Consider the following 15,398-nt stretch of genomic DNA (forward strand, 5'->3'; position numbering starts at 1 on the left):
AGAATAACCAAGTCTTAAGGGCGCGGCGGAAGGAAGGGAGATCAGGGATGACCCTGATCTCTGGGGGCAGTTCATTCAACCCTGATCTCTGGGGGCAGTTCATTCAACTTCAGTTCATGGACCTGAAGTTGAGTTCTCAAATCCTGATTCAAATTGTTATTTTAATCAGAGGTAGGAAACAAAACTCAGCTTCCTAGCCTTGTAAAGACTGGAACCAGTGACAGATATCCTATTTCATATCCAGTTCAGGAATAAATTCTTGGGCAGCAACCAACAATGGTGTAACTGAAAAAGAACTTTATACAAGGCAGCATTGAGATAGGCAAGGCAGAACAACCATTGGATGTTCCAAGGTTAAGAAACATAGTTCACAAAGCTCAAGGAGAGCAGAACAGTTGCAAGAGCCAACAGTGGGAGACAATGAACTGTTGTTTGACAGTCTGCTCCCCGAAGTGCTGCTTGATTAAAGGGATTATTCTTCCTTCTAAATCAGGGGTTTTCAGACTTGGCCCTTTTATGACTTGTGGACTTCAACTCCCAGAATTCCTCAGCCATCATGCCTGGCTGAGGAATTCTGGGGGTTGAAGTCCACAAGTCATAAAAGGGCCGAGTTTGAAGACCCCTGTTCTAAATGTTCCTCGACAATTCTCCAACTGCATTTTTGGTCTCTTCAGGTGAGTGAAGAATGTCAATTGGAGACTATTCTCAAGGAATGTGAAAAATAGACTGCATGAGTTTGTTTCTGGCAAACTGTGTGTAAAATAAATGAAGAAAACTATTTGAACTGTAATAATCAATGGGCATCTAATAAAAAATAAAGAAAATCAGGTTTGCTGGTCTGGAATATAAAGATCACTTGTTTGAATGTTGTTGTTTTTTGCCTAAATAGCTTTTTCCTTTGGTGCCCTCCAGAAACATGAGCTTTTGATTTATATTTTTTGCTTGGGAACTGAAATCCATATATACAGAGATATGAAACTGGCATGGCCATCTAAAATCAAAATCTCATTTTTTGTAGCACACATCAGAAATTAAATGCCTCCTTGTTCTCTACTAATGATTGATTACTCACATTGATGGTATGTCCCTCTGGTGCTATCAAGAGCCAGGAACAATGAGTAGAACTATTGTAAGGATGTGGGTAGTTTGGACTTGAAATAATTCCTCTTTCAGCTTGTTTCACACCACCACATGCTAAAATGAAATGTGAAATATTTAAAGAAACATTGATGCATGGCCAGGAGACATGATGTACCAATGTCATATAATTTTCTAGGTGATTTTGTAATAAAAAGTCATTTATATTAAAACATTAGTAGATGTGGGGTAATTATATGTGGGAATGACCTTGGAAGACAGGTGGAAGAGCCACAAACTAGAGGATCAGGCAAGTGGCAAACAAGTCTAAAGAGTCTCACTCTAGTTTCTTGGCCTGTGAAGATTAGACAAGTCATTTTAGATTTGCAAGATTCTATTAATGTAAGTTTACAATAAAATTAGAGCTGGTATTTCTGGGAGTGCTTCTTGTCTGGGCTACCTCAAAGGTCGATAAATCCTATGTATTTTTTTAGGGGTACTGTATCCGATAACGGTTAAGGTTTCTTTGCCCTGCCTAGTTGTGTGACTCTAGGAGATAGTGCTCATCTGTTTCTGAGCTGAGGGAGCCAGCATTGTCTGAAAACACTTCTGTGGTCATGTGGTCAACATGACTATATGCTGAGGTACATGGAATACTGTTATCTTTTCATCAAAGTGGTACCTATTTATTTACTTGCATTTGCATACCTTCAAATTGCTAGGTTAGCAGGAGTTGGGGCAAGAACAGGAGCTGAACCCATCATGTGGCACTTGGGTTTTGAACTGGGCTGTCACTTTTCCAGCTGACAAGCTCAGCATCTTTAATCCCTGTGCCATCACGCCCTTTACTAAATGATAAGAGAGGCTTTGAGTCCCATCAGTTAAAGAGTGTCAATCAGCAAAACCCAGAAGACTGGCCTTTTCAATTACAGTGCCAACTCTGGGAACTGAACTCAAGGGAACATCATATCCTTGAGACTGGATTGGACGTAATCTTACCAGCTTTCCATAAAGTTTTAAAGACCTGAATTGATCCCAGACATGGGGGTAAGTAAACTACTAGGATTGTTATTTTATTGTTCACTGGGTTTCTCTTGGTGCCATTACAGGCTTTTATTTTGAACTTTATTTTTCTATAATGAAATCTTATGTTAGCTATTGTAAGATGGGCAATCATATAAATAAATAAAGTAAACAAATAATGATATTTATACCTAAAAAGGCATAATTGTTTTAAGGAAGTGGTTCATTAAAGCAGCTATGTCTTAAAGCAATTCTTTAAAGAAGTCATATCTTATTTTCAGGCTCATATGGAAACTTAAAAAAAAGACAGAATTAATTTGTTTGTGTCCATGTCTGTTCCAAAGTACTTTTACTAATCACATTGAATACATATGGTACACAATGCAGTCTTTATCTGCTCATTAATATATAATAAACTAGTTCCTATGTCATGCTGCCTGAACATAATGTTCCACAAACAGGAACAAAATTTTGTGGCAAAGAATTTCTTCACCCATCTTATTTCAAGTGGAATAGTATCTGAAGCAAATTGCTGAAGACAGCCAAAATGCATTATCAAATTGATGAAGAAGTATTATTTAGGCATCCAAGTCCTTAAAGGTCTTATATATTGTGATTTCTTCCCCCCAAATTTATCCATACTGCTACTTATAAGCTGAGCTGCCAAAATCCAGATCTGCTAGATGGCAGCAATGAGAGCATATGAACATTGTGGCTATCTGGATTTTTGCAACAGAGATTAAATAATCTGCACTAGAATATATAGATAATAAAATGTTTTGTGAATGCCCCATTTATCTTACCGGAAGATGAGTAGCGCATAATGAATCCTTTGTCTGTATTTTCATTATTACTCAAAAATTGTACCCAGATTTGAGAAGCTGCTATTAACAGTGGCTCTAGAGGCGGCCTGTGTCCACATAGTCTGTACAAAAGCTCTCCATCACTGTCTCCTATATAAAAACATGTTATGAAAAATTTGAAGCTAATAATTATTCCTGCAAAAACCTATTTAAGAGGGATTGTCTTCCCTCTGAGAAACACTTTACCATATCAAGATGGATCACCACATCTCTTTGAAAGGCAAAGTTTCTTATTGAAGAGGTTTGTAGGCCAATCTACAATTTGTAATTAAATACAATTCCAGATTATGATCAATTATAATTATTCCTCCTCTCTCTTTTTATCCTCCCATCAAAGGAAACTAGATATAACAAAAAGTGGGAATGCTTTCAAATTCCAACAGTTGTGTTGTTGTGAATTTTTCCAACAATACCTTTAGTTCATAGTTTGTTGATTACATACTGTATAATCAACAAATTAAAGTTCCTCTAGTTTAGATATATTGGAAACTGGTTTGTTTTTTAAGTAGAAGTAGATGCTTCCAATATCTTTCTTTTAGGCTGAAACATTAAAAGAGAAGAAAACACAAAACACATTGCAATTTAAACTGGTTCCTAAGCCTTAGGGTAGAAATAATGAAATCCATCATGAACCCTGATTTTGCATCTGTCTGTCTATTCAAAGTTATAATCTCTCATTTTTATTTCTAAACAAATACATTTGTGTACAATTGTACATAAAAATACATCATGAATGACTAGTTATACAAATGTAAACAGCCATAATATACCTTGTCGAATGTCTACATAATCATTCTGGCAATTAATATGTTGTTCTAAATGGAAGTCTTCTACAGAAAGGTATATAGTTGTGGTGGATGGCTGTGGATTTTGGATGATCCATTCACAGTTCAAATTATCAGTATAATTGCTTGTGCCATCATAACCGGGAGAAGTAAGGTTGCCATTGTCTGAACTAAGCAAAAGTCCACCACACACTGAAGAAGAAAAAAATTGGAGAAGGCAGTTGTTATCAGACAAAAGCAATTATAATATTATAAGTACCATGTATTCAGCACTTTTCCTTGTAGGTAGTAGATACCAATCTACTATTGCAGCTCAAGCCAGCAATTTTGATACCAATGGTCCCATAAATTAGCGGTTCCCAACCTTTCTGACTTGGCAGCCAGGCGGGAGAATAAGGGATATTTCCCTGTGGGTAGTAGGCGGGCAGGTGCAAGTGTGCACAGCTCCATTTGTGTGACCGGCAGGCAAGCACAAGTGAGCGCCACTTACACGAGGGGAGCTTAGAGCTTATATCCACCATGGCTGATGTAAATTATGTAACTAGGTATGTATTGGATTTTGGATTTATAGAAGTGCAGCTTTTCTGTCCTTCGACAGCATGACATCCTTTGTGCTTTTCGGATAGCATATCTGATGTTGGAAAGATCCAATCTATAAATTTCTAAGATGGAGGAAGGACATTTCCAACATCAGTCCTGATTTAGAATTCTCCTAGAGAAGGGAGTCACAATATGTAGAACATCTTCACATATATTAATCTCATTTATATGTGTATTTGCTATAATACTGTCAAATTGTGTCTTCTTCCAGGCTTACCTCTCAAGGCAATACTTGGGAGGTTCTATGTTTAGGCAAGAAAAACCAAATGTACAGGTATAGTATAGGGAGTACCTTGCTCAATAGTAGTAACTGTGAGAGGGATCTCGGAGCCCTAGTGGACAATCACTTAAATATGAGCCAGCAGTGTGCTGCAGCTGCCAAAAAAGCCAACACAGTTCTAGACTGCATTAACAAAGGGATAGAATCAAGATCACGTGAAGTGTTAATACCACTTCACAATGCCTTGGTAAGGCCACACTTGGAATACTGCATCCAGTTTTGGTTACCATGATGTAAAAAAGATGTTGAGACTCTAGAAAGAGTACAGAGAAGAGCAACAAAGATGATTAGGGAACTGGAGGCTAAAACATATAAGGAACGGTTGCTGGAATTGGATATATCTAGTCCAGGGGTGTCAAACTCAATTTCATTGAGGGCCGCATCAGCATTGCGGTTGCCCCTGGGGGGCTGGGTGGGTGCGGCCAGGGTGAGTGCGGCCTACTGGGTGGGCATGGCCAGCTCTACATCGTTCACGTCAAGGGTGCCTATGGGGGCCTGGGCAGGTGTGGGACGGATCTGAGGGTCTCTGGCAGAAAGGGGTGGGACCGGGGCAAGCACCAAGGCATGGTCCATTTCTTCATTCCTCACAAAGGGTGACACCTCCCCAGCATGCACCCAGGGGGCGGGGCCGACACAGCAGGGGCTGGTTCCTCACTGTTTCTAGATGGCCTTGTGGAGCTAAGACTGAATGCGTTTCAGCGTAGATGGCCACCACAAAATTGTACATTGGCTCCCCACCGGCCTGGGCCAGGACCAAGGCAGTGGGGGTCGTTCCCTCACTGTTTCCAGGATGGCTTCACGGGCCACATGAAACCACTTTGCAGGCTGCATCCGGCCCCCGGGCCTTGTGTTTGACATGTCTGATCTAGTCTAATGAAGAGAAGGATGAGGGTGACATGATAGCAGTGTTCCAATATCTCAGAGATTGCCACAAAGAAGAGGGAATCAAGTTATTCTCCAAAGCACCTGAAGGCAGGACAAGAAGCAACGGATGGAAACTAACCAAAGAGAGAAGCAACCTAGAACTAAGGAGAAATTTCCTGAGTTGTGAATGCTCCAACATTGGAAGTTTTTAAGAAGACACTGGACAATCATTTGTCTGAAATGGTGTAGGGTTTCCTGCCTGACAGGGGGTTGGATTAGATGACCTCCAAGGTCCCTTCCAACTTCATTATATTATTATTATTATTATTATTATTATTATTATTATTATTATTATTATTATTATTATTTCTGGTCCCATATTAGACCCAAAGCCTGCTGGATGACCGTGGGTCAGTCATTTGTATTTATTATCAATATTTACATAGATTGCCTAAATTCTAAAAGTCATTGATAAACCATAAGCTCCCTTCCATACTACATCTGCATCCCATTCTTTCTCAAACTCTGCACAAGAATTATGTTTTTAGAAACCACTGGAAAATTGTCAGAAGTGTTACCATTTAAATTCATTCCGAATTTACTATTTAAATTCATGTATCAGTCCTGTTTGAACTGAAAAACATGGCAAAGCTGTCAGTGGGCATATGCATGGGATACTCATTTCTAAAATAAAATCAAAATAATATCATATACAGCCATTTATAACATTTTTACCACAAGTTTTACTGTTACCTGCATCTTCATTAGAAGTATATGTAATTCTGAAGCGGGCCTCTGTGTCATCTTGGCTTGTTACCATGACTACCGTTATCTTGTTGCCAGAGGACTTAACTTGGGTACCAGATATCACTACACCACAGAGTTTGGATAATTTTGGAGTTTTTTCACCGATACCATTATGAACCTACGATTAACGAATGAATCAAGTACAGCAAGGATTCCTCTAGAAAAGACTGCTCACATTGTAGAACCTTATATTAATTTTTATACTGGTATTTTTAAAAGGTGTTTTGAAATGTGTAGAAATATACTTTTCCATTCGAAATAGTAAATCATCTTGGCTTAGAGAAAGTTTTTGTGTTATTTCCAATGTTTTAATTTCTCATGTTCTCTTTTGTGATACCCGGTTTCATAGTATACACTTTTTTTCAAATTCTAAATAATGTACTTACTGACAAATAGTTCAAACCACAGTTCTCGCTGGATCCAAAATTCATGTCATCGATGGTGAGGGTGATCCGACGTCCAAATGGCACTATGATTCTCCATTCACATTTTAATTTATGCAAGGAATGATTTGGATAGTTAGGAGAGGAAAATGTCCCCACAGTACCACTAAGTTCATCTCCACACACTGGAATGATGTTAAAAAAGAGTTAGTCTCACTTCTCAGGTTTTTTGGCTTTAGGTTTTTGTTTTTTAATAGAACAAAGAAGATACAATGATGCTCAGGACAAAAATAAGGAATGTTTAAATTGTTCTCTTCACTTCATTTAAAAGCTATGTTGGAAAACTCAGTTTACCTCGTATTGCTGTATCTTCTACTACAGTATACCTTTTATTCTTTTTTTATATATATGGCAGCAATAGTAATTACATCTCAGGAATATATAGTCACTATTATGAAACAATAATGGCAAACAAATGCAGAACTTTCCAAACTGTATTTTATCCCTTTCCTGCAGCAAATGAAGCTTTGCATACAAAAGAAATTTGTTATGTATAGAAATGTTTAAAGAGATTATCTTTTACCATCAGCACTGGCAGCAAAATGCAACCTGAAGCCTCGGGCATAGATGGATTCATCAGTGACAAACTTGATATAGGCCAAATTACTAGCAGTGTCCACAGCAGTAGGTATAGTAGTACCACAGTATCTACCTAGCAATTCCCCTAAAATTAGAAGAGAAAGTAAAAGAAAGCAATCTGACATTTGGTATAAATGTAGAATGGCACAAATAAAGTCACAACAATTGAGTTCATGGTTAAATTAATCCTGGCTTATCAGGGAGAAGGAAAAAAAAATATTGAGTTTCTCTCTCTGGTGTACAGGTAGTCCTCAACTTACGGACACAATTGAGCCCACAATTTCTGTTGTTAAATAACTTTTGCCTCATTTTACCACTTTTCTTGCCATAAGTGTTAAGTGAATCAGTGCAGTTGTTAGCGTGGTTGTTAAGTGAATCTGGCTTCTCCATTGACTTTGTTTGTTAGAAGGGTACAAAAGGCGATCACACGACTCCAGGATATTGCAACTATCTGTTGCCAAGCAGCTGAATTTTGATCACATGACCATGGGGACGCTGCAATCGTTGTAAGCATGAAAAACTGTTGTCACTTTTTTTCAGTGCCATTGTAACTTTGAATGGTCACTAAATGAAGTATTGTAAGTTGAGGACTACCTGTACTTGTGTGTTTTTTCCCTAATGAAACAGCAGCTTAGGAACAAACGATTATCCAATTTTCTTCTGAACTTAGAAGCACTTCTATTTCAACCAGGTTTTGGCTATTTGTGTGAACCTCAGATCTCTTTTACTGGTCACCTCACAGCAAATTACAGAATAGGTAGGAAACAAGGACAATAAAGTAGGTTGAGGATAGGCTTAGCGAGTTTAAACTGGCAGAAAGAGAAGGCAATGGAATAGTAGTTGTCATTTTGTGGATAAGCTTAATGCCAATAGCAATTTCTGCTATTTACATGGCAAAGCATAGTCTATGTAATAATTTTCTATTGAAAGGTTAACTTCTTCATTGTTATCATTTAAAAGGAGATTTAAAACATTTATCTCCCCAGAACTTTAAAAGTTTCCAAAGAGAATCTTAGACAGAATGACTTGCAACCATGTGTAACGCTTGATGGCATCATTCAAGTAGCTGTTGGGAATAGTTTTCAGGAGATGGAGGGTGGGTAGATGTAGGCTAAGAAAATAAGCACCAGCAAGAGTCATTAAAAAAAGCAGGGCCGATTTCTTTGAATTCTAGATACAGTGAGAGACAATGGGCTGTTTCTAATTGTATCTTTTAAAAAGCCATCTCACAGTGGAAGAAATTCCATTATGCTCTATCTCGCTGTGCGACTCTAAATCTACTCAAGTAGGTTTGAGTACTCTTCAGAATAGATATAAAGTGCACCTAGGGAGAAAAAGAGATTGAAAAGTATTTCTATTGCACAGCCAGAAATCCATGTAATGTTGGTCATAACTCAAAATACGCCTTTTCATTACCCGACAAGGCATGAGAGAAAAAAGGGATATTATTGACTCACGTACCTGTCACTCCATTTTCTCGAATTACCAAGTAGTCTTTTGTGCATTCTACTGAGTGCTGAATATCTAGTGTTTCAAAACTAATGGTGAGATAATGATTCTCAGGTCCATGGATAAACCATTCACATAATAAATTATCTGGATAGTAAAGTTCAGAAAACCCAATACTTTCAATGAGTCCATTTTGTCCTGTCAGTGTGCCACCACATGCCGCTGAAAGAAACAAAGATGTTCACTAGTCAACCATTTCCTTCCCATGAAAAAGGACAAAATGTGTTCCAGCATGACTGTAATATACTATAGAGAGAAATTTATAGATCTAGATTGGCAGTGTGGTAGTTAAGGCACCAGGCTAGAACCAGGAAGACCCAATTCTAGTCCTGTCTTAGGCATGAATTTGACCTTGGGCTGGTCACTCACTGTCAGCTCTAAGAAAGGAGTGACAAACCATTTCCAAAAATCTGCCAAGAAAACAACAAGGACTTGCCCATACAGTCACCAAATGTCTGGACTGACTTGAAGGACTATCATCAACACCATCACCACCACCACCACTACCATTTACCATTGATTCTTCAGAGGTGAGTATATTGGATTCTATGCCTTTTGATCTATAGTAGTGCTTTTCAGGCACTTCAAAGCATTCCCAGAAAATCCAGGAATAGGAATCAAAACATTTGGGCTAATTATATGTTAAGAGCATCAGAGAATTTCACAGATACCACATATGCATTTCACAATTACCAGGAAAATGAAGAGCATTCTTACCCATTCAGAGAAGTCATTAAGGAAAAATTGAAAAAAATCTCCATCCTATCACACTGAGAAATAAATTGTGTTTTAAAGTGGAAGTAATCCGGTTGCTGAGATTTATCTATTGTATTTATTCTATTTAAATAAATCTTATTAAAGAAAATCTCTTTAATATTCCCTTGATTGAAATCACTTGCTGAAAACTTGACAGTGATTATTCTGGAGAATGAGGAAACCTTCCGGTATTCACTTTAGAAGAAATGATGCAAAACTGTATTTGCAGTATTTTTTCTAAAATTGCAGCTAAGAAGAACATTCATCATCTTAGATGCTGAAGAATTTCTCCAAATCAGCAGTATCATCGATTCACATTTTATCTTCCTCTGTTCAACCCCAATTTTTAGAGATTTTATAAATGCATTATTCTAGTATTTTCTATTTTTAGAAACATAAATGTTGATATTTATGCAAATATTTTTGAAATTCACTTCAAAGTGGTAGTCTCATTTTAAATATTTTTTTAAAAATTCCATAACTAATGTTGATGATGATGCAGAAATCACTTTCATTAGCTGGTATATTTTAAAGGATTAGAGAACCTGACCAAGATGATTAATTGTAAAGCTTAAAATCCAGTTCATGGATGTGTCTTTATACCCTTAGATTTTAGGATCAGTAAGGATTAAATGTACATAATACCTCTTGAATACTCAGCTTTGAATCCAGACCGTCTCTCCATACTATTTGATTGGAATCTCATATATAGGGAAGAACCAGAAGATCTCTGAATGCCTGGCATGGAGGTCCCACATAATTTAATGATGAGCTGAGCTGTGGAATCAGCCCCATCTCGTAATTCAAGATAATCTATTGTACAACTAAAAGAAGACCATATTATACATTTTTGCACACAAATATAATTTTGGGAGGCACAAAATCCAGACACATCAATATCTGCAATTAATAATATTTGGGTAATCTGAGACTAAATCAATTACAGAATAAGAAATATTTAATCACATCCCAATACCATATTGAGCAAGTTAAGCTAATAATTCTACCTGATGGATAGATGTCCAGAGTCGCCCCAAAGAGCAAGATTGGCAGTATATAAATTTAATAAATAAATAATAATAAATTGGGATTTGGTGTCATCAGACTAAAAATTATTAATTTACAACAGTATGTTCTGATTCATCTTTCAGTAAATTCAACTTTGAAGTTTTTATTTAAAATTTGAACCATGTGCTATAAAAGGAGCTGCTTAAAAGAAATCCTTTTTATTTAGATATATTCAGTAGGAAGCTTTTATGATATGTTAACTGCTTTGGATCCTCATCTTTCACTACGTTGAGTAAGTGAAATAGGAAGAAAAGAAAAGTTGTTGCTAGAAGGTTTTTTTTTCTTTAATGAAATATACAGGAAAGCAAAACTGAACCTCTCTCCTTCCACAGGGCTTTGTTCTTTGGAAAATAAATAAATAAGTAAATATTCTTAGATTGGGAGTTAAATACTGCCTTAAAATTAAGAGCACCTAATATGATCTTGGCTGATTGTTAAAAGCTAAGCAAATACTGAATTGAAGACCACAAGGAAATTCCAGGCAAGGGAAGGGAAGCTGAAGAGAAAAGATGGCAAACCACTTTCATGTGTTGCAAAGAAAATGACAGGGAAGGGTCTAAGGCAGGGGTAGGCAACCTTGGCTCGTTTATGACTCGTGGACTTCAACTCCCAGAATTCCTGAGCCAGCAATGCTGGCTTAGGAATTCTGGGAGTTGAAGTCCAAGAGTCATAAAAGAGCCAAGGTTGCCTACCCCTGGTCTAAAGAATCAATAGAAGTTAACTCAAAGCAGATTTTACTAAAAACTGAAAAGGGAAGAAAAGGTTATCTGTTTTTAACTGTGCTCGTTAAATCAGAGGAAACATGCCTGTAATACAACAGAAACCTCGATTTTCATGATTCACATAGCCCTGAAAGAAAATTCAATTAGTCCATGACAAGCTAAAAGAAAAATATATTGTCATCTTAGCAGTTACATCTTTCCTTCAATTTGCTTCTAAATTTTTATTTTTTTAAATAATAGGACATTTTATCCTAGTTATCAGCCTAGTTACGCCTACATCCATGCTAGTGCCACTGTAATCCACTGGATCAATTAAGATTTTTCAGTAATTTCCTAACCCTGATTGAGGAACAAGAATGCGAAAAGTGGGATAGAAGATTCTTCCCATCATGGATTTCAAAAGAATGACATTCAGAAAAGTTCAGTGTTATCCAAGAAGACATTTGACAATCTTTTCAATTTTTTGAAATTGTAGATAGGGGAACATCCAAAACATACTATAGCCACGGTATCAACAGAAATAGTGCAACTAGATATGTAAATGGACATGAGCTCAAAATGCAAGTCTCATGTAGCATATTTTGTAACCTTTTAAAGAGACATAAAAATAGCAAGGAATATTTTCATAAAACCTGATTACAATAAGGCTTATAAAATGTAATTAAAGCTAATCTAATAATTGTGTAAATACTTGGGTGAAGGCAGAATATCGAATATATCCTCAAACTGCAGCTCTACAGCCATCCCATAAGGCACAGTTATGGTCCAGATGCAATCAGCAAAAAACGGATAATTTTCAGGATAGTTGGGTGAAGAGATAAATCCAGATGGATTGTCTTGAGTGATGTAAACATTTCCTCCACATGCTAGCAAGTAAAGAAACACAAATAATCTATTAAACAGGATTCAATGTTCTCTGTGACATCCCAAGATTTTCCAAACATAGGCTCCCAATACAGTTCACTTTGGTCATGCTATCTGAGTCTGCTTTGTACTATAGTACACTAAAACTGGAGCGGTACAGATTTCAATCTGTACACAATTAGAATGGCACAATTAGAGAGGCAAGCTCTACCTACAATTTCCACCTGTTCATGGACTCCCTATAACCTGTCGTGCCAACTGGAAGCGAATGATCAAGCAGGAGCCTGCAGAATGTGCATAGTCTCCCTGCCTTGGGATAAAGAAGTTGTGGCAGAGACCATGGAGAGAAGCAGGACAATGCAGTCCTTCTGTACTCCTAATTAAATCAACTCAAAAGTAGACCATGTATAACTCAGTAAACTGAATTTGCATTCTTGTCATAATATAAGCAACATAGCTTATCATTTCCCCACCTCTCATTTATTTATTTATTTTGCATTTCTTTCTGTTATATGTGGTTTCCCTGTGGAAATCTGGAAGGGCAAGTGACATCTTAGGGAAGACAGTTTGATATGTGAGACAGGCTCTGTATAATCTATCCATTAAAAGGAACCTTTTTTTACAAATGGGTGAAGAATTCTATGTTTTTTCTGTTGGCTATGTTCTGGATATTACTTAAGAAACATTATGATTAAAGTATAAAATACCAAAATTATTAAAATACTAAAAAAGAAAAACATCATAAATGGCACATGTATCAGTATTTGAAAACTGCAGCAAAAAGGATGCATGTGGAAAGCCTTGGAGACTGCTGCATGCCTGGGCCTGAATTCCAAATGTGTGAAGGGGCACGTTTCCTGGCTATGTTGATTCTGATGGACTCTCTTGGCTGCTATTTCTATTTCTATTTATTTTATTTCTTTGCATTATAGTTTAACTGTTTGCTGCTCAGAGTCACTGGTCTGAAATGCTATATAAATTGAATGAATAAATAAAATATTTTTTGACCCATTAAATAATGTTTTTTAAGAAAAATCTTTAAAATTTCTAGATGCAAGATGAATCCCAATATTTCGGTTATAGTGCACTGTTTGTTGGTCATATGGTAATTAACTGGGGCTTGAAAGAAAGTATAACCACAGGATTCAGTTCGGCTGCTACTTCAGAGCCCTTTAGAAATATTCATGCAACATAAATCTATAAATATCTATTAGCCCGTAAACCAAAATGGAAATTTCATGTTCGGGGTAATATGCTAGATCAGTGATGGCAAACCTTTTAGAGACCAAATGCCCAAACTGCAACCTAAAACCCATTTATTTATTGCAAAGTGCCAGGGCCACATCAGCATTGTGGTGCCCTCGGGGGGGGCAGGGACGCAGAAATGGGTCACAGTGCTGCAAGGCACAAAAACAGCCACCACCGCACCGTGGGGTGCAGATACAAGGCACTGCACCACGCAAGAACGGGGCAGTGCTAGTGAGTATCACGCAGGCACTAGCTCTGCCCCATTTGCAGCATGTGCGTGATCGCGGCCCTATGCGTGCAGGCATGCATGTAAAATGCTTCCCCCTCCCTTTTCTTCCAGTCCACCAATCGACAATGGTTGGTGACCTCTGCTCTACCACCTCTACTCAAGCTTCTAGTCAGCTGCTTTGCCTCCTTTGTGCTGAGCGGGGCTCCTGCTCTGGGCAGCAGTGGCGGCCTGCTGCTGGCGCGCGTGCCATCAGAGAGGGCTCTGAGTGCCGCCTCTGGCACGCGTGCCATAGGTTCGCCACCACTGTGCTAGATAATAACAATTGCTGGGGAATGACAGTAAGGATTTATGGCATGAGGAAGCACCACAATCTGCCTCACTTTTCCTCAACCTTGAATCACTGGATTATTAGGTGGCTTTCCAATATCGTTCAAATCCATTCAAATTAAGGAAAAGCAAAGAAATAACTCATTATTCTAGTTATAATGAAATGTCACCTGCTCAAATTATTAATTTACAGGCTGACTGGTAATTCTAGAAATTACCAAAACAATTAGAAGATACCAGGCCAAGAAGGGTTGATTCAGAAGGCTGATGGTTTTTGTCAAGTCACGGTCCTGAATCATTGTATGAGAATGTCTGGTTTAAAATTTCACTGATTTGTGCCACCAACGGACAACCTTTATTTGCATTCAATTCTAATACTCACCGAGGCCCTTTGCCTCATATATCAGTTTGAAACCCTGGCTTCCATTACTGCTCCCAGAATTGAAGTGGATAAATAACTGGTTATCTGTGGTGAACATTATAGGGAAGGTATTGTTACCACAAAAGCGCCCATTTCTGTTCTCTGGTCCTAGTGGTGGAGCAGAGAAATCCGGTCCATTTCTAAGCTGAAAAATATATGGTAAATAGAGTCAAGGAGAGGGATTTGTTAAGGCATGATCCAAGAGGAATAATTTAAAAAACATATAGTGAAACCTCATTTTAACAGACTAATTGGGAGGGAAAGACAGAGAATGTCTGTTATTCCAAAAGTCTGCGGAATTCATCTAATACCTCACTGCAATGATGCAAATAATTTTGAGTGACAACGTCACTATACAAATTATGGAAATTTATACAAATAATTTAATTTGCCTCATCTACATAATGTCAACACATCAACTGATCCAAAGGATGAACAAAATTTTACCAAGTATTTATATATATTTACATTTGTAAGTAACAGGTTTTCATTTTAGCTTCACAACAAATCTGCAAACACAAACCACCTCTCATTTGATAAATTAGAAATGGGAACACAGACAAATGAGTAGGAGTACTAAAATTTGAAGAATTTTAACAAACTTAATTCAATAAACTTTGAAACACATTCTCAAAGTAGATCACTGCTCATATGCAGATTTTCATGCTAAATAGTATTTTTGGGGAAAGTGATTTGTTTTACCATGAGCCTTATACAATGGAAGAAATGAAGGTGGAATAGCAGGAAGCAGCAGACCCAAGGCTAAAGAGAACTATTATAACACAGATCAGTGTCTTCAAGGCCATCGAGAACAATCAGGTGTTCATTGATTCAAAAAGATGGAAGGAAAAAGCTAGAATTGAAAATCCGTAACAAATATTTGTATATAGATCTTCATGTCTATTTACTGCATTTCTAATCTTCTGTACACAT

General features: G+C 37.5%; 1 protein-coding gene across 1 annotated transcript in view; it reads right to left on the reverse strand.

The window, feature by feature from the left end:
* CUBN (cubilin) overlaps window positions 1-15,398 on the reverse strand; it is a 198,533-nt gene that overhangs the window by 37,141 nt on the left and 145,994 nt on the right. Inside the window, exons 41-50 of the mRNA XM_029283182.1 lie at window positions 14,427-14,610; window positions 12,068-12,242; window positions 10,232-10,410; window positions 8,783-8,992; window positions 7,266-7,406; window positions 6,686-6,867; window positions 6,246-6,417; window positions 3,734-3,940; window positions 2,904-3,053; window positions 1,073-1,194 (exon numbers count right to left, since the gene is read on the reverse strand). Of these exons, the coding sequence (XP_029139015.1) occupies window positions 1,073-1,194; window positions 2,904-3,053; window positions 3,734-3,940; window positions 6,246-6,417; window positions 6,686-6,867; window positions 7,266-7,406; window positions 8,783-8,992; window positions 10,232-10,410; window positions 12,068-12,242; window positions 14,427-14,610 (1,722 nt within the window). The remainder of the gene's footprint in view (window positions 1-1,072; window positions 1,195-2,903; window positions 3,054-3,733; window positions 3,941-6,245; window positions 6,418-6,685; window positions 6,868-7,265; window positions 7,407-8,782; window positions 8,993-10,231; window positions 10,411-12,067; window positions 12,243-14,426; window positions 14,611-15,398) is intronic.

Source organism: Protobothrops mucrosquamatus, unplaced genomic scaffold (assembly GCF_001527695.2).
Source record: "Protobothrops mucrosquamatus isolate PMUCROS unplaced genomic scaffold, P.Mucros_1.0 scaffold33, whole genome shotgun sequence".
NCBI lineage: Eukaryota > Metazoa > Chordata > Lepidosauria > Squamata > Viperidae > Protobothrops > Protobothrops mucrosquamatus.